General features: G+C 41.3%; 1 protein-coding gene across 9 annotated transcripts in view; it reads right to left on the bottom strand.

The window, feature by feature from the left end:
* The window catches only part of rims2a (regulating synaptic membrane exocytosis 2a), a 143,056-nt gene that overhangs the window by 52,559 nt on the left and 69,408 nt on the right, over nt 1-21,089 (bottom strand). For 8 of the 9 annotated variants that reach the window (XM_051076339.1, XM_051076340.1, XM_051076338.1 and 5 more), the window contains 11 exons: nt 19,002-19,951; nt 10,662-10,873; nt 9,243-9,362; nt 7,599-7,698; nt 7,292-7,415; nt 6,068-6,114; nt 5,655-5,767; nt 4,476-4,523; nt 2,110-2,240; nt 1,514-1,685; nt 987-1,140 (listed from right to left, as the gene is read on the bottom strand). In XM_051076339.1, coding sequence (XP_050932296.1) covers nt 987-1,140; nt 1,514-1,685; nt 2,110-2,240; nt 4,476-4,523; nt 5,655-5,767; nt 6,068-6,114; nt 7,292-7,415; nt 7,599-7,698; nt 9,243-9,362; nt 10,662-10,873; nt 19,002-19,951 — 2,171 coding nt within the window. The remainder of the gene's footprint in view (nt 1-986; nt 1,141-1,513; nt 1,686-2,109; nt 2,241-4,475; nt 4,524-5,654; nt 5,768-6,067; nt 6,115-7,291; nt 7,416-7,598; nt 7,699-9,242; nt 9,363-10,661; nt 10,874-19,001; nt 19,952-21,089) is intronic. The other variant, XM_051076345.1, reaches the window with a different exon arrangement.

Raw genomic sequence — 21,089 nt, 5'->3', positions numbered from 1 at the left:
CATAACTGAGGAAAAGCAAGTGGTCACAATCAACTTATATTGTGTCTGCCAGGACTGGCAGATAGCCTGAGTTTTTATAACACCACATTAGGATGAGGATTGAGTGCAGTTTTTCAGGATATAGTTGTGGGTTGCAAGGTGGGATTGTGAGATATCTAACAGGTAAACACAGAGGGAGAGACCACTGTGACCTAAATCTTTCTTTCCCTGGAGTGTGCACATGTCTGCTACAATGAGTGGATTTCAAACAAGTGGTGTAAAATGTACACCAGCTCATTACACTGAAATCCAGGCAGCAGAAACACGCACCCTTCATGGAAAAAGGGGCTGAGAGTCAGGGCACAAGGATGCATCTTTTCAAAAGGACAGGAGAACACTCAGATGCTCCATAGAGCAGCACTGCCTGCAAGTGCAGGGTCCTTTACCTGAGTTGTATGAATATGAGCCTTTGTCTGTAAAAGCAGAAGCAGTTTGATGTAACATGGATGACATAGACAAAATATGCATACACTACAAAGGCTGCTAAAGCTATAATAAACTAAACCTAATAGAAAAACCAGTGGCCAGTGTGACTTAAAATCAACCAAAAGACACCTTATTTGTAAATGAGATCACATACTTATAATGGTTATAAGTAGAGATTTGAAAAATGACAAAGCCTAGATCAACTATAGTAAGACCGAGCTTGTTAATTCACTTTACTGAAAGATATTTATATTTTGTAATTTTGTTCAGTTACATGATCACTATTCACCAGCCATCTTTTAATCTTAATGTTCCTTGCATGCAAGTTCTGGTAACAAAGGTGGTGTTGCAATACATTGAACTGTGATGATACAGACAAGAGGAATGTTACTGACTTTGTAGTCCATAGTTGCAATTTTTTGTTTATCTGACACCTATAAAAGAAAATCAGCTTCCCTGGCTCTATGTATTTTTCACCATGACAACTTGAGTTTCGTGTCAAGGACAGAGGTGTTACGTACTCTGCAGTCGCCTTGTTGGACTCTCTCCATGGAGCTGCCTGCGCTGTGCATTCGGGGAGGCACGTGGGAGGGGGATGGAGGACACATCATGTGTTTGTAGCTTGTACCAGTGTGGCTCATCATCCAGAAGAGCCGTCTCCAGCTCAATCAGGATCTGTCAAAGGAAAAACGCCAGAGTAAGGTATCTTCAGCCTAAAATGTCCTCACTCCAATGGTAGCAAACTAACTCAGTGACTGAATTACAGCAACACAAAACAAAACACTGGTGCTACAATACGCACAGCGTTCTTACAGTGAGCATGAATCCCAAACAACCCCTTCCCTCTTGCTGAGATGTGTTTATTTATTGTAGCAGTTTAACACAGAAAGTTAACACAACAAAATTTCCTGTCCATGTTTGACAAGAACTGGACCACCAAAAACCTTGTGTTGGCCAGGAGCTTTACAAAAGGCTTAACCCTATTCAAGAGGCTTAGCTGAGATACTGTCAGTGAGTGTCCCTGATGGGCGGGGTGTGGTTTTCTTACCTCTCCCAGGAATTCGCTCTCCTCCTCCCTCACCCTGGCTTGGTCCCACAATGTAATCTCCAGCATGCGCTCCCGAAACTCTCGCCGGTGCACCGGCGAATACATAAAGGTCTGGTTCCATTTGGGCTCTAAGGATTTCTTTACCGTTTTTGTTCTCCTCTTGCTTTTGTCGCTGGAGGAACAATAATTCAAACTGTTTTTATTTACAACCACGATAGAGAAGAGCCACGAATACAACAGATCAATAACACAACACTGGACAGAGCACAGCACTGTGGCATGCTGATGAGGATGAGAGAGCAAGAGGACTGTACTATCTTTCTGAAAATGTCCACTTCTTCATTGGTACATAAGAGAGAGCTGCTTAATAGATAATAGATGGAAAATAACACTGAACAACCAACAAAGTGACTAGACACATCCACAGACCTTGTAATGTCACACTAATACAAAATCTACCCTTTAAAAATGATTGTTCGACTGTGCTGCCTATTAATGGTCAATGCCTTTCTGAATGCAATAGAATGACATGGCATTAAATGAGGCTGGTGGGTGAAATAAGCATATCAGAAAATTGTAACTCTTTCTACTCTTACCTTCTATCAGGGAGGAAGTAGATTTTGACATAAGGATTCCTAGGCCGACCATCTTCCCTGGGTGGCAGGTCTTTGGCGCCCAGGATGGTGACAATTAGTTGATGGCCCACTTTGTCATACCAGAGTTTGACCTGCAGGGGCAGAGCAGAGACAGCCTGCTGAGAGACAGCTCAGGGTCAACAGGAGTAACAACTCATAGAGGGAATAATGCAGGAGAAGATAACATCATTAAGATAGAAATTAAGTAATTACATGTACATTTGTGTCTTTTGTTGAGGCCTATCACAGTTCAACAAACAGTTTTTGACAACAGATTAGGGTCTTCTCCTGTATTTACCCTTCAGTGATAAGGGAGATATCTACCTGCTAAGATGATGTCAGGTCACATGCTTCGTGGGGAAATCTATCAACGCTTATGTGTCCACTGAAACATCGACTTGCTGTGTCATTGTTAATAAGGTATGATAATGCTAAAAATGTCAAAATAAGATTTCAAAATATGATTGATATTTTAGTCTCTATGGTCAAAGACCCTCCTTTGGTGAAAAGATGTGTTTTTAGGTGTGTACATGGTGCTATACTTACATTATCCACATTCATTGTGTGTGTTTTTTTAATTTACATTAAAATATTTGTTTTGAAATCTTTATAAACTTCTCTCAATGAATACACTGAATGCAACTGAATACAACTGGTATGAATGTCATTTTGACTTAGGTGAACGGATCGTCTACCAGTGATGATTATGCATCTAATAATGTTCCTTCAGATATTCAATGGGCATCGATGTGGAGAAATCAATCATGCTGTTGCAAGAGGAATCGAAGACAGTTCACACTAAAAGGGAAGTATGGACTCCAAAAGAAGACACTTAGAAGAAGAAAAAATCCAACTGAAGCCTTAAAGAAAGTAGATGAAATGAGAAATAAAACTTCTAAGCTCTTGTCCATACTTCTTGTTCATATGATTACATGATTATGATTATGGAAAGGGTCTGCACTGTTTAAAACTACCAGCTACACATGCAGCAACGCAAGAGAAGGCATTCACGACAAGTTAATAGATCTGGTATAGGCAAAAACAGACAGCAGGGGCTTAATGGAAAACAAATTGTACCAAATAATCCCTCAAACTTGTAGCCCACCAAAATACCAGATACTGCAAGATCTGTCTATGGATTGGTAAAATATTTCTGAAGTATTTACCTTGGAAACATATTGATTACAATATGTGTGACGATATACATTGTCCATTTGTAAACTGCTAAAATATACAATACATAAAAGACTCTACATTGTAACCAGTAAATAATTAACTGAAATATACACGCTTTTCCAAGACTACAAATATCAGCTCACACACACAAACACAGACATGAAAAAATATTTACCTTAATTCTTCTAAATTTATACCAATGTGTATCTTTGCAGACATCTGCATGCTCGATTACGTGTAATAATAATATTCTCATATCAGATCTATATTAAATTTGATGAGTGTACTTTTATGAAAAACAACATAACAGTGTCAGCAAGATAAATACCCAAAGCTCCGAGGAGGAGTATTAACCTTCAGGCTAACTGAATCAAGAATACAGAGTTACACAAAGTGATTCTACTGCGTGTTGTAAAACAAAAACCACAGAGAAGACAGTCTGATATTTAAGATGACAGATTAAAAGAGACCCTCACAGTGAAGGAAAGTCTTGTTTGAAGTTTGTTATTTGGGAGGTACAATTTGCTTACAATTTAAATCTCATCTGGAGGGAAAAAAAAGGCAATTTGGTCTCCGAGATAGGACGGTGAACTTGGTATCTTTTCACTGCAACATGAAACTCCAGAACCATCGACCAAGATCTGCTAATTGACATCACTTCAACTGGCACATGGAGGACTCCTTCTGTGGGTGTGTAGAATTATCAAGGCCTGGGTTCGTGTCACAATGAAGCAGAAAATAACCCAAGTCCTTTTTCCTTTGTCCAGGAAAAATTCATGGAGACACCCTCCAGCATTGCCATAGTGGAGATCCCAAAAATGACTACATAAGATGGGGTCTGCCACTGGAGTAGAAGAAATCAGGCAATGGAAGAGTGTCTCCTAAAATGCGATCAGATTAGTTGAGCATGCACTACCTAAGTATAATGATGTGAATGGGTTAAATGAGTAATAATAACTGTCATCATAACAGTGATACCAAGAAATCAAATATAAGAAAATGACACAATGCACTGCACTGAGAGGGAAACTTGAAGCTGCCATTTCCCTGGGAATGCATTTTCCAAAGTATGGAAACAGAAAAAAAGGCCAGTCAACAGTCAATGAGCAAAGACCAAATAGAGATTGTGCCCTGCAGACAGGGCCCATTACCTGGACCCTAGGGGCAAAAGGCGTTGTTCTTCTACTAAGGCTTTGGCTCTGGATAAGCAAAATTAAACAGCAAAAAAAGGAAAAAAAAGGAAACAAAAAGAAAAGAAAATGCAATAAACCAAAACCCCACAAAACAACAACAAAAACTCACAATACACTATAAACACAACAACAGAAGTCTGTAGTTTTAGATGGAAGATTTAGGTCAGTGAGTGTGCTTTGTCTCACTTTTCATATATATCTTTGTTTCTCTGCTTCTTTCTACTTTGTCAAAGATTACTTATCCCTGAGCTTCTCTCCTCTGTACTGCATAGGCCCTTTGAGCAAATTATCAATGGATCACAATTATATCTCTCTTCCTCTTCTGGACCTTTTCTCCTCTGCCTCAGAGCTTGCGTCACAGTGACGCTAACCCCAGCTGTTATTCTTAAACATAATTTAAAGACTGCTCCGAAAATATCATACTGACAGTTCTTTACTGTGTAGAATTAGTCATTAGGCACTGCAGCTTTTATAGGGTTTATTCAATGATCAGAGCTGTTTCAATGATGAGCTGCTTTTGGATTTCAAGGTCAACACACTCACAGAAATATAGATTATAACAGGTATCTGGGCAAGAAAAGGACCTGCAAATTACAGAGCTTATTCTAATTGGCTAACAGGAAGCACTTGTGTGTGTATTTGTTGACGTGGTTCAAATGACACAAACATTTAATCCCAATGTAAGTCAAACCCAACCTTTTCTCATAAATATCGATGTTGTGAGAAAAACATGTCCTAGAGGTGTTACCCAGATGCTACAGCTATTTCCCTTGTGGATCCTAAATTTGAGTGTTGATTTATCTCTTGCTTTAATGCAGCCTCTTACCCATTTACCCCAAGAGGGATTTTATACTAGATAATGGACAACACAGAGAGTAACCTGATCTACAACCCTGTGCTGGGTTGGTAAAGGGCCAGCTGAACAGGCAGAGTGAGAGAAGCTGTGTCTCGTGGCCTTAACAATGGTTTAAAGTAGGATTTTAGTTACATTTTCAGGCATAACAATGCACAATGGTAATATTATACTCACTAACCCATCTTATTCATATGACTTCAACACTGGACAAAGCAATTTAACAATGCAGGCCCTCCAGAGGATTTCACATGTAGTCTTTATGTCATGCTGAGGTCACTTACTGAAAGCTGTCCTGACAGGTACTGGGGGGCGTCCCTCAACATACTGGGACTCATGGGGGATGTGACAGAGATAGACGGGCGATCCATCTTCTGAGACTCAAAAGAACTTGAACCTGACAGGGCACAGATGACATGGTTAGATTATTTAGTAGTGATGTTGGTTTTAGTTTGTAGTTGTAGTAACAGGGAGACGTAAAACAAGAGAGGGGGATGGTAGTAAGAGTGATAGAAGGGCACACACAATAAGAGAGACACAAAGAAGGCAAGAGACCGTGCCATGAGAAAACGGAAATTCAGAGAAGCAGAGTGACAGAAGCAACTCTCTCAGACATCTCTTTCACTTGATGTTTCTGGGTCGATTAATGGAATAAAATGGCATAATGAAATTGGCTAATGATCTTGACAAGACTTACTTGATTCCAGTTGTGCATGTGTGCTGTCTGGTATCCTTGGAATATCTCTGAAAAAAAGACAGAAAGAGTGTGAGTGTGTGAGACACCGGAGAAGTAGGGGATGGAGGATCAATTTGAGCTAATGCTGAATGCACTGTGCTTTAATGACTGTAAGCACCGCATTAGTCTTCATTCACCCAGCGTCTCCCTCAGCAGCACAAAGCAGGTCAGATATAGGAATTGACAAAGTAAAGGTGCTGCTGCTTTCTTGCACAGTTTCCCCTTTCAAAAACAACTGGAGAAGAGAGTACAACCCAGGTGGCAGGCTTTCATTTTACCAGGCAGCATTGTTCTGTCCCATACGAGGCCCGAGCCTACAGAGTCGGAGCCGGAGGGAGGGAGGGAGGAACAGATGTTGAATAAACAAGTCGGCCCCACTCCTTCACAAACACATTCTGTGAGAGTACGAGCTATATTCCCTCTTGTATTTCCCTCTTCAAGTCTCCATATTATAGAGATTTAAATACAATTTAAACTTACTTTTGAGTCATATAGGCAGTGAGGTTACGCGAATGAGACATTTTGCAAGAACCGTCATTGCTTTTAGAGGAAGATTAGCAATGGAGATGATGAGGGTAAATGATGTAGTTGCAGTCTGATGAATAATCCTTTAGTTTGGGATGTGCATGTTGTTCATGGATGTTTACTATATAGAAATATATTCTAAAAAATGACATCTGAAACTATTTTTTTAAATACTGCACAGTTACATCAATATCAAGAAGCTCTTTAAACATTTAAACCTGTAGATGTTGCCTAGAAAGCACAATGTCTAGCTGCTTGGCAAAAGAGTAACATTTAATTTGGTCAATAAATTCATCCTCTCAGGGTGATTATTCCTTTTTCAGGGTCACAAGGGCCTGGAACCTATCCCAGCATGCACTTGGTAAGAGGCAGGTATACAAGTATACTCTGGACAAGCCTTAGTCCTGACATTACTTTTTTAACTTTTTTTTTTTTTTAATTACGCAAATAAAACGTATATTTCCAAACAAATATTCAACACAAGCAAGAGACTACATTGCTTCAGAATGTTTGGTGTATTATCTTAAAATGTAATACAAATTCAGTACAAATTCTCCTCATGTGTAACAACTTAGATACTGTCAACATAGGCGTCATATTGTTTATTGCCACCAGAATTGTCTTGTAAAGAGTATTATGTTGTTATTTGTGATCTCTCACCCTATAGGCCGTGAGACCACCAGCTCCACCTGCGGCTCAGGCTTGGATTCTAGTATGATATTGTAAACTTCTTTAAACGTGGCTCCTTGTAAAAGTTTCCCATTCCACTCCAGCACCTGGTCACCTGCAAAAACACCAGAGATATTGAATACCACACGGAACATATTAATCTTTCATGCTAGCAGTATCTGTTGTCACAGTGTAGAAAGTACATATCATCATGCACTTCAGGAGCATGTATACTGCTGAATACTGCTAAATCTTCTCATTTAATATATAAAAGCTAGGGCCTGTGTTTTTCTAATACCTGGTCTGAGGTGTCCAACAGTGTCTGCTAGACTTCCTTTCCTCACTTTAGTGATGAAAGCACAAAGTCTACCAGATTCTGTCATCTTGCCTCCCACCACCTGTAGAAACAAAGATGTGACTGGATTAGCAATGAAATACATGAGTAAACAGAACTTGAACTGTGAGTGTTGATATAACCACAACAATAATGTGCCATGTTAACGCTTCATGGCAAAACCTATAGATGTAGCATGTGTGTTACAGCTTGATGGAGTAGAAAGATTTTTCCATGTATCCTGTTGATGCCATTGCTTTAGCTTTTGCATACAAAGTATGAATCCTCAATAAAAGCATTACAAGGAGAGGGTCAAAGGTAAAAATGCATCTGTTTTTTGTTTTGTTTTTTTTAAATGTCCACAGCTATGCTTTATTCCCCAGAGATACACTCTGGTGCCGATCTGTGGTTCTGTATTTGTGCAGGGCCGTGGGCTAGAGCTGTACTGTACAGTCCTGAGCTGGTGTACTCGACTCTGCTCAGCTTACATGGGCATCATACAAATAAAAATCCCTCTTAATGGCAGCTGAATGCCAACATACAAAGGAGCTTAGGGAGGTCTGCTAAATGAAATGGCTTTATGTAATAGGCAGGAGCCAGAGAGGGAGGCTCGCAAAGGAAAAGAGAGAGAGAGAGAGAGAGATGGGCAGTGAGGGCGAGGCTGGCAGCTTTACTGATGGACTGACTGGCTGGATTGCCGGGTTGGTTGGCTACTGCTGAGCAGACAGAAACGCACAGAGGCACTGAGCAGACACAAACATGCCATTTCAGGAGGCTCATTCAATCAGTAATGATTTTTCCCCATCTTGCTGCTCTCTGTTCTCTCTCCTCATGGCCCACCATGCTCTTCTGGACTGGCTGCTCAGCTTTTTTTTCTACCAGTGTGCACCACCTACAGATTTATGCAACAGTTATAAGAGAAGGGAAAACAAAACATCTACTACAACAACGTGTACTCTATATGCTTTGGCAGTGTAGTGACTGCAATGAAAAAAATAACCGACTGAAAAGGTATAAATCATATGAACCAAGAATAAGAACAATAGCAATAAATACAGTATAAGTAAATATGTGGGGATTGTGATGGCACTACTGAAAACATAAACAATGTTATAAATGTGCAAATAAAATATTATTCCAATTGTCATATTTGGGCAGTGACAACACTGACTGGTTCTGGACTGTCTTGTTTTCTCTGCTGAGGCTGAATGCAGTTCATTAAGTTCAGTGTGAGTGACTACAGAAAATTATAGAGCTCAATATCAAATGCTTCTCATTAATATTCATCAGGAATATAATCAAGCCTCTAATGAATATTAATACTGAGTGGTACTATGATGTAATCAATAATTGGAAGCCAAGGGGAAAATCAGTGAGCCAAACAAAAATGAAGCCACAAATAAGAATCACAGTCCAGTAGAACCAAAAAAATTGTGTCCTAGAATTCTTAGGTGCGACATATTTTGTGTTGTATATGTGTAATTTAACATGCTATTTTGAAGGCAGCATTATGGTCCAACTCAAAATGTTCATTGTATCTATGTGCGTGTGTTTGCACCATACCTTCAGACACACACAGTTGGGTAACCAGACATGTCATAAGCTCACCTTCAGACCAAGCAGAGCTCCTGAGTCTCGAGGCACACTTCCATCTTTCATTCGCTTGTTGAGCAAAATACGCCCTATTAGGCGATCCCCATCTTTGGATGGCTGCCACGTCACCGGGTGCTACAAGGTCAGAGCAACAACACACCTTTTGTTTAACAACTCATCCACTTGAATTTGATCACTTCAGACCAAAGCAGACAACTGTCCACAGTGAAAGAGGGCATGGGGGTAGTATTTATTCACTCAGAGAACAAGGCTCACACAAACTCTGTTGACTCATCAAGATTTTTTGTTGTTTTTAGATGACATTGTGCTTATTTATTTAAATTCCAAATGAAGGAATATTATGTCCTTAAGGGTAATTATCGACAAAAGTATTGATGACAAATTGACAACTTTTACAATAAAGCTCAACTCGTAATTACAATTTGACAGTAGTGTTAGGTGTTATTTCCAGAGCTTGTGTGAATCTGCCAGTGTGAAGGTGGAGTGAGCTTCATGCAGCGCCCCATGCAGAGAAAAGCAAGCAGCCCCAACACTCCTTCTCAAACCAGCTCTTCAAACTGGAGCAGGAAGACTGGAGTCTCACTCCGGTGCTTCACTACACACATACAACCACCATCAAGTGGAGTAGTGAGGGGATAGCAGACAACAAAAAAGGGGGGAAAAGATCATCTATGACACAAGAACATAATGAGGTAGACCATGAGGCATCAGTTTAAAGAACAAAAAGGATGAAAAACGGAAAGCACAGAATAAAGCCATGAGACACAGATAGGGTGAAATCACAGATGTGGCAGTGGAAGGGAAAAAAGAAAAACAAATGTTTTAATTCTTTGTGCAAAACAAATCAAATCTTCCCTGTTTTGTGCTTTCACATTAATTTGAGTTTTATAGAAGTGAATGGAAAGTTGGGCAGGGGGCAGGTCTGTCTGGACTGGGTGCTGTGGGGTAGGGCAGCAGAGTGAGAAGGACGGGCCTGAGTAAAGGTGTTCCTACTGCACTAAACAGGACCGCTGCAGAGCAAGAACACAACATACGGAGGAGAACGAGCATGCAACTAGGAGAGACCCACATTCCTGAGTGCCATGACAAACAGAGAGGTTGTGTGTCAATGCTTTTCTTCAACAACTATTGTAAGATGTGTAGTTTCTGTTTGGGGAGCAAAACAGCAAGTACAAGTAGCAAGCAAAGAGGGTGCCCCCAAAAGACTTTTTCGGCAACACCAAGCAAGGTGGAGCCAAAAGTAACCGAAAAATAAAAAGGAACGGAATCGCAAGAGAAATCAATTTATACAACGTCAAATAAAATCCAAAAAACAAACATCTCACCTATTTACACTTAGTGACAGAGAGCAAACAAAGACTGGATGGGTAGGTCATAAATAATAACAAAATGCAGGCTAGATTGTCTCAGTACCTTCTCACTATGGCTATGCTCCTCGTTTAGGGTAGTGCTACTGCACGTATCAACTCCCGAGTCTTTAACCTGCGGTTCACACCATGCCAAGTCCTCTTCAAATGAGTGTCCCCCAAAGCGCACCATTTTCTTTTGCCTCTCAGATAAGGTGTGTGTCGGCTCGGACATAAATGCCTGCTCAATAGTTTTTCTTTTTCCCCTTTGACTGTCCCCTACAGGTGTGGGATAAAAACAGAAAGAAAAACAGAAAAACAACATGCAAAGGTGTAAATAAAACGAAGGAAACATGAAATGACAAAAGACTCTAGGAGAGGGGGGATGGGGGGAGGAAAGAGACAGAGAGAGGGAAGAGAGAGATAGGGGTTAAAGGGTAGGAGGGAGGGGAGGGGGGTCAAGGCAGGGCTCCACATGTCTCACCAAAGACATTGGGGAGGCCTCGCTGCTATGCCAAGATGCATGGTCCCACCAATGGCCATCCAAATCTCCTGTAAGGTGTAGGGGGGAGGGCGCACATACACAAGAGAGGACAGCGAGAGGGACCAGTGAGGACACCACGAACCACAACGTACAAACATTAACACACACACACACACACACACACACACATAACACACATTCTGGACAAAACAAGACATCCAAACATTCATTCAGGCACGTGCACTCACACACACTGCTCAAACTCAAAAGGCGATCATCATGTGCAACTCTATGATCCCTGTGGAAAAAGAGAGATGCAGCTCAGATAATAATACACGAAGGATCAATACTGATTTGACCACTTCAACACTGTGCAGGAAAAGGACACAAGCCTGCATTTTCAGCCACAGAATTCTCACTATGGACATTCATGACCACATATTTTTTCCTCCTCTTTTCCTTGTTATCTCTGCAGGACACAGATTATATCCCAGCACTCACCAACTGGTAGGAGGCCAGTAAGGTGCACTGCAGGGCTAACAAGACAGCTGCAGTCATACCTACAGACAAGGCAGAGTCTCTAATTGAAAAGTCTGAAATGAGTTCCACCAGCACATCATAGGTAAACTCTTGTAAAGGTACTGAAAATATGTAAACTCGGCGCATACAGGAGCAGTGTTCAATTTAGAATCAAAAAAGCTGATCATTTACTGTCACTCTCTCATGTTCATTCACGAGAGCTGTTCTACCAGGACATAATTTTAACCCATTAATTGGTGTTCTTATATGTCTTGGTCTTCATAATAAATGGGAGCAAGGATCTACATTCTCTGTGATAGAAAAAAATCAGGTTTACACAAAATATGGGAAATAAGGTCTTAATTCACAGAAAACTTTATCACTGATTCCACTTCCAAATCATACTGGCTATCAACCACCTCAGTTTCAGCTGATTGAATCTGGGTTTCTTGCAGTCTTTTAAAGCAGAGGCGGGCCAACATATGTTAAAACACTTATGAAAGCAAAGAGCTATTTCACACAGGAAATGACTTATGTTTAATGAATGTGGGTATTGTTTTGGCCATTGTCTATACTAACTAAATAAATACTAACTAAAAAGATCTGGATGGTTTAACACAAAAAGTAAAAAAAAATCCTGGGAATATAGTGGTCACTGTATAATGAAAAACACATTTCTGTATTTTCCCACATGTTGGTTCAAAGGTGCACAATCAGAGAACAATATTTGTCCAAACATAAGGCTATTTTCATCTTTATTTCCAGAGAACACTGTTTAAAACTCTTTGCCAGGACTCAGTTCAAATCAGCAGACAACAATGCACATGCTGCTATCTTATCCTACAGTAGCTGCATCTGTAGGAGAGAGGAGGGCAGATTTCTAATGTGTTTAACTAGGGATTCAGATTGCAGTGCCACATAGCCTTAACTGACCTCAATCTAAAGTGCACCAGGGAGAGCTTTTAAAGATGAGGCTCTGATTACAACTTCTGTAGTAGTGTCAGTAGACACAGCCTTGAGGAACACAGCCTGGGCATTACAAAATAGGGGTTTCTACGACGATTTTTAAACTTTTTCATTTTCTCATCATTCCAGCTGATGGATTAGAGAGGAACTGATGGTAGTACGATCCCTAAAGGGGAAAATCAACACCTGTAGCCCCACCTTTTGCATTACATGTGTTGTTTCCATCATAAGAAACAGCCAAAAAGAGAATACAGAATTTGATATCAACTCACTGTGAGTATTTGATCTATTGGAAAGACGCGTCTGCAGAACTAACTTTGTCATTGTACAGGATTTGCCCTGGTTTCCCATGTGGATGCACAGAGCAGAGAGATGGAGAGCATTTTCAATTTGATTAAGAGGCTTAGAAATCCAAGCTAATTAAAAAGAGTGAAAAATATTGAATCCAAAGGTAGAGCTAAGATTCCCTGTGGAGAGTAGTATGGAAGCAAAGAGGGCTGAAGGTTGAGGCTGTCCAACTGAAAAAAGAATTTCAGTTGTTACAGAGGGGTGGTGTCTGCCTGCTGAGAAAGTGGTGATTTCTTTGTCCCAAGACCTTAGTGTGTAGCATATCTCTGCATTTAACATCCCATTATGTAGAGGCAATGGGCATTTAAATGTTCTTCACTTACACTGGTAAGTCATTTTACAATTCAGTAATAAAGTGAATTAAGAAATGGCCCTAATTAAATTGCCCTTATAAAGGATGAGTCATTTAAACAATACGGATAGTCTGTTTGGTGCTGACAGGCATTCAGCAGGCACTGGTCCTCCACTTGTACATGTGATGTTGATATACTTGAGAGCCTGCATGAATTTCTGTTGCTGTAGTGGACCTTAGAGCTGTGGGCACAGGTAAGGTTGTCTGATAGTACTGCATTTGTGCAGCCTCTGAGCCATATACATCACATTTCCCACACTTCACTTCCCCTGCAAAGAGCTGTAGAACCTAATGGATCTATACAGGGCAGGCCTCCTTCAGGCATTATCTGGCTGAGGATTCAATCTCAGGGAAATCAGGGAAGTCTGATGGAAAGGCATAAAAATAGACTGCATATGCTTCTGAATGTAGAAGCAGGGGTGATGGGGGACTGAAGTACACAAGGGTAAAGAGGAGGGGATTTTCAATATGGAGAAAAGAAGCTGAGTGGAAGAAGAATGCTGTGTAAAGATAGTGCCACTGTGAATAAATATAGCAACATCTTCTAAGTCCTCTAAAAAATGGCAGTGCACACCCAACTGATGCAGAACTGCAGTACATACTGACTATGAAGATCTTGTTTTAAAGGACAATTCAAGTTTATTACAATTTGAGTCTTATTTCATAGACTTGTCCTCTGCTATTGATAGCAGTGTACTCATCAAACTACTAGCTGATACAGGTTCTTGTTTACAACCTGACAACAGTTTGCCATATTATCCAAGACAACTTAATCCAAAGTAAAAAGAAGTGAAGTGAACACATCTGAAATGTCTCAAATAATGGCTCATGGCACTGCCCTGCCCATCTGGAACAATATGGGGTTCAGTACCTTGTTCAAAGTTCAGTTTGACATGTGGACAGAATGAATCAGGGACGGAATCACTATCCCTGCAATTAACATACAACCTGCTTTTTCTCCTGAGCCACAGTTGCCAAAGTTTGGCTAATGTGGGGGTTTGTTTAAAATGTCTGTCATGATCTGACTGCTCATGTTTCTTACCCTTTTATAGTTTCAAAAGTGGAGTACTTTTCTTTTTTTAACAATAAACATTAATTTACCTTACTACAGAAGTGTTGCACTTCTTTGGGGTGATGTTGAAATGGTTCACCTTTAGCACTGTTACGCTTGTTAGTTTGATTGTGTTTCAAAACAGTACTATCCATATCCATACCTATCGTAGTAAAACTCTCTGAGGACAGTTCCACATTTGCAGTTTTCTTCATCTTCAGAGTTGTGACTAAGTTGCAAAGTCAGTATGGGACAAACAAACAAACTGTCCTCCTTCCCTCTGTCCCTCCGCTATCACTATCCATCCATCAGTCTATGGGAGTGCTAAAACTACTTACTGTACACAGTTATGCACTGTGATAAAACATTATGGATGTCCCCAGACAGGCTTTGCCCTCTGTGGACCTCTAACCAACAGCTGACAACAGTCATTACCCTCTTTGCCTCCCAGTTGTTATTCTGTTGGCAGCATTAACACCAGAGCATGGTTCAGAGTGGTAGACACTCTCCATTGAACAAGTCACTTGCCTAATGTAGCCATGACATTTCAATTCAAACAGCTTAAAGCCTGCATCTATGATCGGGGAGAGGATGAATCATATAATGTAAATCACCTTGTGTTGAAACAGTGAGAGGTTTACATTTGTTTGTTAATTTTGGAGCTATAAATAGACTGACAGTAGATGCTACAGAATTAGATGCTTATTATCTCAAGGTTATATCAGTAAGCATCACCTCCACCTGTGCTTGTTCTTCCTCCCATCACACTCTTCCACCTCCAGCAACCCCCTCCCCTGCCCACCCTCAGTGTCTGTCAAAGAGGATTTGAGTGGGCGCCAGCATGGAGGCGCGTACAGCCTTTCCCCTTTCTTCCCCCCAAGCTTTATTAACAGTGGCACACCACAATTGGGCACTGATCCCCAGCGAGGCACTGTGTGGTTTTTCAGGGAGCAGGAAACTCATCACGGCCATAAATTGTGAGCATCAGCAGTCTGCGCCCAGCCCTGCCGTTTCGCCCCGGCTCCGAGGCCCCACAAAGTGCTGATTCAGGGCAAAGGCAGAGCGCAGGCAGTGGTGGAGTTCACCACCAGCAGGCTCTCCATCACTTTGACAGCTCAATAAAAACCAGTGTAAACTATTAATTGGATCATTAATTATTGATGCTGTTTTTACTACAATTCAAGGGGCGAAAGCAGAAAAAAGGCAAGGGTGAAACAGTGTGTATGTTTAAACATAGTCACCATGCTAGGAAGGTTCTACAGTGTCATGTTAAACCTCTGGTAAAGGCAGATCTTCTGAAATCTAAAAAAGTTAGCTAATTTCCCTCATTATGCACATAACACAGTAGCAGTGCCAATCAAGGTATAAAAGCTTAAATCAATAAGACAAGAACAAGCTTGGTAGCACAAACTAAAATTCAGACATACATACTGAGCTGCAAAAACTGATCCCGAAAGCCATTGATGAGGATGTAACATAGGCTGTCACTACACAATGTCCACCTCTCTGCTGTAGTTAGCCAGCTAGCCTCTCTTTTTCTGTCTGTTCGGCACTATTATGAGACTGCATGTCAGGGGAATCAATAAAGAGAAAAACACAGGGAGAGGCCATCATGATAAATCAGTCTCCGGTGCTCGTAGGCACGAGCCAGGCCCATTACAGCAGGCACACCCTCTCTCTTCCAGTCTCCTCCTCACTTTGGTTTCCCCTCCTTCCTATCCCATTAAGCCCTCCTCCTTCCTCAGTGGGCCCCGCGGGGTATTGAAGATTCGAGAGCATGACATGCACCCTGCTTAGCCCAGTGTTACACACCCATCTCCTGACCCAGTCAAGCTGAGTGCACAAACCCCAAGATGCTGACAGGCCACATATGGCCAAAAGGTGCTTTCTGCCCTCTTTTTCATTTCTCTCCCACTATGGCCTCACATTCAATTACAATTGATGTTCTGTGCTTAGCTGCTTTGGCTATTTTTTTTCCTGCCTTTTCTCATTTGTGGTGATGGTCTCTAGCAATGCTCCCTTAAGTAGCTAATCAAAAAGTGCTGGTTTGCATGTTACAGTACATGGAGGGAGATTTCTTCGTGGGGTCAGCTTTTTAGACTGAAAAGTGGAAGCAAATCATGATTTCTGTCTAAGGATGTTCTTTTTGGGAGCATTTTAAACTGCTGTGCAATACATCTAAGCTATTTCTACAGCCATATTACAGTTATTCCACTGCTAAATCCTGGACTGATTTATCGAGATAGTTGTTATATTTTAGAGTACATATCTGACCATATTATATAAGGTTTTATTGATGATATTAATACTCTAGGATATCACATGTCCAAATCTGGGGCCTAAAGTTTGGATCCCCTCTCTGCTGTCTGTTGCACAATTAAGTCTACTCTAAAAGAGTGCAAACAAGGACACTGGTCTAAAATAAATGATTGAGTAGAATTTTCTTAACTATTTATCAGACTCTCTGCATGCAGCATATCACAGCACCCTTAATTATGTCAGAAATAGAAATAAAACTGCCAATTATACCTAAATAAAGAGAAAAGATTGCTCCACATAATCAGCTGAGGATATTCTATAGCTGCTATGCAAAGCTATACTTATTCAAGTCAATAGTTGAACTCTTTTCTTTGTTTTCCCTTTCTCTCCTACACAGGCTGACCTGTGGAGGAGACAGACAGAGTCAGACAGAAACAACAGAAACTCTGACCCTCAGAACAGCCTGCTTTTCTCCCTATTTTTGTTCCATGGCTACCTGGAAACCTGGAAACTCCCACATCAATAATGTAGCGCCACTGCTGCTTCCCTTAGTAAGGAGAACAGTTACATAACAGAGCAGACCAACTTGATTTCTCCACTCATCTCTAGATTAAACATTTCGAGCATGTGGCAGGTGCTTTGGTCTAGTGCCATTGACAAAAGGAAACTGTGCTACTGTAGTTTTCTACTTTCTATTTTTTGTTCCTCATTTGTCAACTGCTCCTCTTCCTTTCTTTCTGTTTGGAGCTTTTAACATTTCTTAGGTAAAAAGCCTCAGTAATTACAGGTTTGACAATAAAATCAATTTGCAATTACGACAACTGTCAACCAGGTGGAGTAGTCAAGAAGCTAACAGCCCAAACAATAGCTTTGAGGTTGATTCTATGCAAAGTGGCATTTCATTCGGTCACTCTGACTGTTTGCTCGCCAGTATGTGTTTATACACTTGGATAAGTATGCTTGTGTCTCTAAGCAAGTAGGACATTTGCCATGAGCAATCTGAAGTCCATTTCTATTTTGTGTTGTAGCCAGGCAAAGTCAATACCAAGCAGAAACCCTGAGCAGAAACATCAATGTCTTTTTCACCATCTACGCCTAAACCATGTCACCAAGTTAACCAACCAACTTACTAAGAATGACATCAGCAGAATTGTATGGGTGGTGACAAAACAATATAGAAGTCAAGATGTCAATGCTAACCAGGGAAGTACAGCATACTGCAGGAAAACATAATCAACCTCTGCTCTTTTATTACCTTTTGCTAGTAACAGCCCTTCATTTATATGCAGCAGTGATGACATAAAACTATGCAATAAAATACAATGAAATTGTTATTTACTCAGCTCACCTTGTTTCACTAGACACCCACACCCCAGATCTCTCGATGATTCCCTCTGTCTGTCAGTTATGCAACACTGTCCATTAGAACAGACTGATCATGTGAAACAGCTGTGGCAGGAGCCGGCAAAGTGTGCCAGCAGCATCAAAAGGATAAGGCTTTAAGAGCAGTAGCATTACATTCATTTAAAAACACATAACACCCATCCACACTGAAACACATCTGGCTCAAGAGAGCACAAGCCTCCTCCTCAAAGGTACTGGAGCTGTTAAAGTAAATTCACAGATATCAAACATAAAACATAATACTGCTTTGCACATACATAAGGCTCATTATTTTCAGGTTTCTAAGATTTTTACTGTAAATTCTGGAATTTTATAAAATAAGCAGTCTGCTTTAAACCAAAGTTGCCATACACATCAAAGAATTAACTATTTGCAGCAATAAGCAATTAGGAATTAGCAATAAGGAAAGCCCTTTAAAGAGATGCACATCTCAGAAAATGGAAACTGAAGAGAAAAATGTGGAGAAAGTGTAAAGGAGCCGCTGACTATGCACTAAGGAAAAAAAAACATTTATCCGCAAATCTACAAAATGGTTGTATTACAAATGTATATTTTCATCAATTTTTGCCCAGCTTTTTATGTGTCTAATGATGTTTTTAACAGATTTCAGGCTGTTTAAATATCTAAATGGACACTGATAAATTCAAAGTGAAACTGAAAATAATGAGCCCTACACATGAAAATGCATATATAAACACACACTAACATTCAAAGGACATACACAGACTGTAGACTGGGGAATCTGAAAGTTATATCTGAATCACCAGCTGCACAAATCATCAAAATCAATAGCAACATAACATGAGACAGCAGGAATGAAGCATAATTAGCTGAAATCTGACTTTTCAAACAAAGTTGTGTCAGTAATACTTGGAAGGAATGTCTTAACAATTGCATGAAAAATTATCTCAGCAGTTTGAATTTGTATAATATAAAGTCAGTGCTGAAGAAAGCTATCTCTATGCAGTGAAAGTAGCAGAAACAGAGTAGACTGAGAGAGGCTGGTGGTGTGTGTGGCCCCTACCTTTCTCACTGACTGACTCACTCTCTATCTCCACGTCCTCACAGCTGGTGTACTCCGGTGTGGTGGCCAGCTCCTCCTCTGAGCTGCTCAGTGACACCTGCCGCATCTTCCCTCCCTTTTTGGTTTTGTGGGGCTTTGGGGGTGGTGGCCGCACCGACTCCGACTGGTCTGAGCTGAGAGAGTCGTTCCTCAGCATGCTCTCCATCTTCTCCCTCTTGGTTTTGCGAACAGCTGAACTGGGGTCCAAGTGGTGCTGCTGCCTCCTCATGGGATCCCCACCTACACCCAGGTCTCCTCTCCGCAGGTCCCCTGATCGGTCGCCCAGCACAGGGCTGCGGTGTGGTGTTGGGGGGCTGTGGTTGGAGGTTCTGTGACCTCCAAGGCCAGGACCCATGGGCCCTGGGGAGGAGCGATCAACAGAGTAGGAGCGCTGTCCCACCATAGGCGGCCGGCGCTCGGTGAGATGCTGTCGGGACAGCCGGATGGGGCCGGGGTCATCCTGCTCCGTGTAAGCCAGGGAAACATCACTGTGGCGGCGCTCATGCCTCAAGCGGCCCACCTCAGCATGCATTCTCATCTGCTCCTCGTAGGGCTGCGGCTTGACAGGATAGCGTGCCAGGTTGGGGTCGCTGCGATAGCGTGCCTGAAACTCCTCCTGACGCTGCTGCTGGAGGTCATACTCGCTGGGTGGTCCATCTAGCTCCTGGTCCAGTGGGTATTCCTGGGAGTGCCAGCGTCCAGGGCCCCGCCGATCCCGGTAGCCCATCCGTGCCGCATCCACGTCTGGGTACATGTGTGGGCCCCGCGGAGCCCGCCGAGGGTCCCCATCCCCATAGTCAGACGGTGATCTGGGCATGCCGCCGTCCGTCGGGGCATACTGTGAGTGGTCACCCCCCTCCCTTTGGTCGTATTTTTGGTTTGGATCCCTGGATGCAGATGGGCTTCGTTTCCTGTAGATTAAAGAGAGGTAACAAAAGAGAGGAATTAAGTGGTTGGTCTGCTTTGAACTAGATTCTTTCAATATATATCATGATTTATTTCTGACCCTGTGTGTGCATGTTGATGCTACTCAATTAAACTTTGAGCTCTGCTGCTTGTGTGCAGGTGGAAATGTAAGGTATCAGCCAGAGTTTCACAGTGCTTCATCACACATCTCTGTGTTACTCTGCTAAGGTTGAGGCCTTCAGTCTGTAGTCTATAGCTTCACTTTACTTTGCCCTGCACTGCTTACGCTTCAGTCCCTGTCAAAACCTAATGAAAGCCTGCTCTGTCTCTGTCACACACACATACACAGAAAGAGAGAGAGAAATGAGACTAAGCAGCAGGATGCAGCACCACTCACTCCTCTCACTGCAATAGACTCTATACGCTCTATAACATGGCTGACTAATGCATTTCTTTTTGTTAATTTTTGCTGTTCATTATTTTAACCTTTAGATTTCACAGAAAATATATGCAAGGAAAAACATACTTCTTGATCTGACCTAATTAAACGGTATGGTATGTAATGCAGTCAAATTTGCAGCCTGCATTCTCCAGCTACACACATAAAACAACTGTTCACATCAGAAAAACATACACTCATTCAGTTCTCCTGTTTAATTATTTGGTTTGATTGAGAGTCACAAGCAACAATGTGACTAATGCAATGCATTATACACAACAGGATGACACAAGATTAAAATCTAGTGTGTGTGTGTGTGTGTGTGTGTGTGTGTGTGTGTGTGTGTGTGTGTGTGTGTGTGTGTGTATGTGTGTGCAAAAGGAGAGAGATGAGGAAGAAGACAGTGTACTGAGTGTAGTGAATTGATAAATGATTCAGATTTGATACAGATTGTATCGTATCTGATGTATTATCTGTGTGCACAGTACAATGGACATACACTAACAGTGTGTCTAAATTCTTTTGATTTTGAATTTATGAACCTCAGAGGAAAGTACCCATTTATTTATCTCATCACCTTACTCCATCTGGTTAAAATATCCAACGTCAATTAGAACTAAGAAAAAAATATAACACAGACACTATACACTAAAATCACATCATTAAAATAATACATTTTGTTTCAAACGTCTAAAATCTTCTCT

The sequence above is a fragment of the Lates calcarifer genome, linkage group LG15, assembly GCF_001640805.2.
Source record: "Lates calcarifer isolate ASB-BC8 linkage group LG15, TLL_Latcal_v3, whole genome shotgun sequence".
Classification (NCBI taxonomy): Eukaryota; Metazoa; Chordata; class Actinopteri; family Centropomidae; genus Lates; species Lates calcarifer.
Note: the sequence above shows the minus strand (reverse complement) of the source record. Positions and strands in the feature narration are given on the sequence as shown.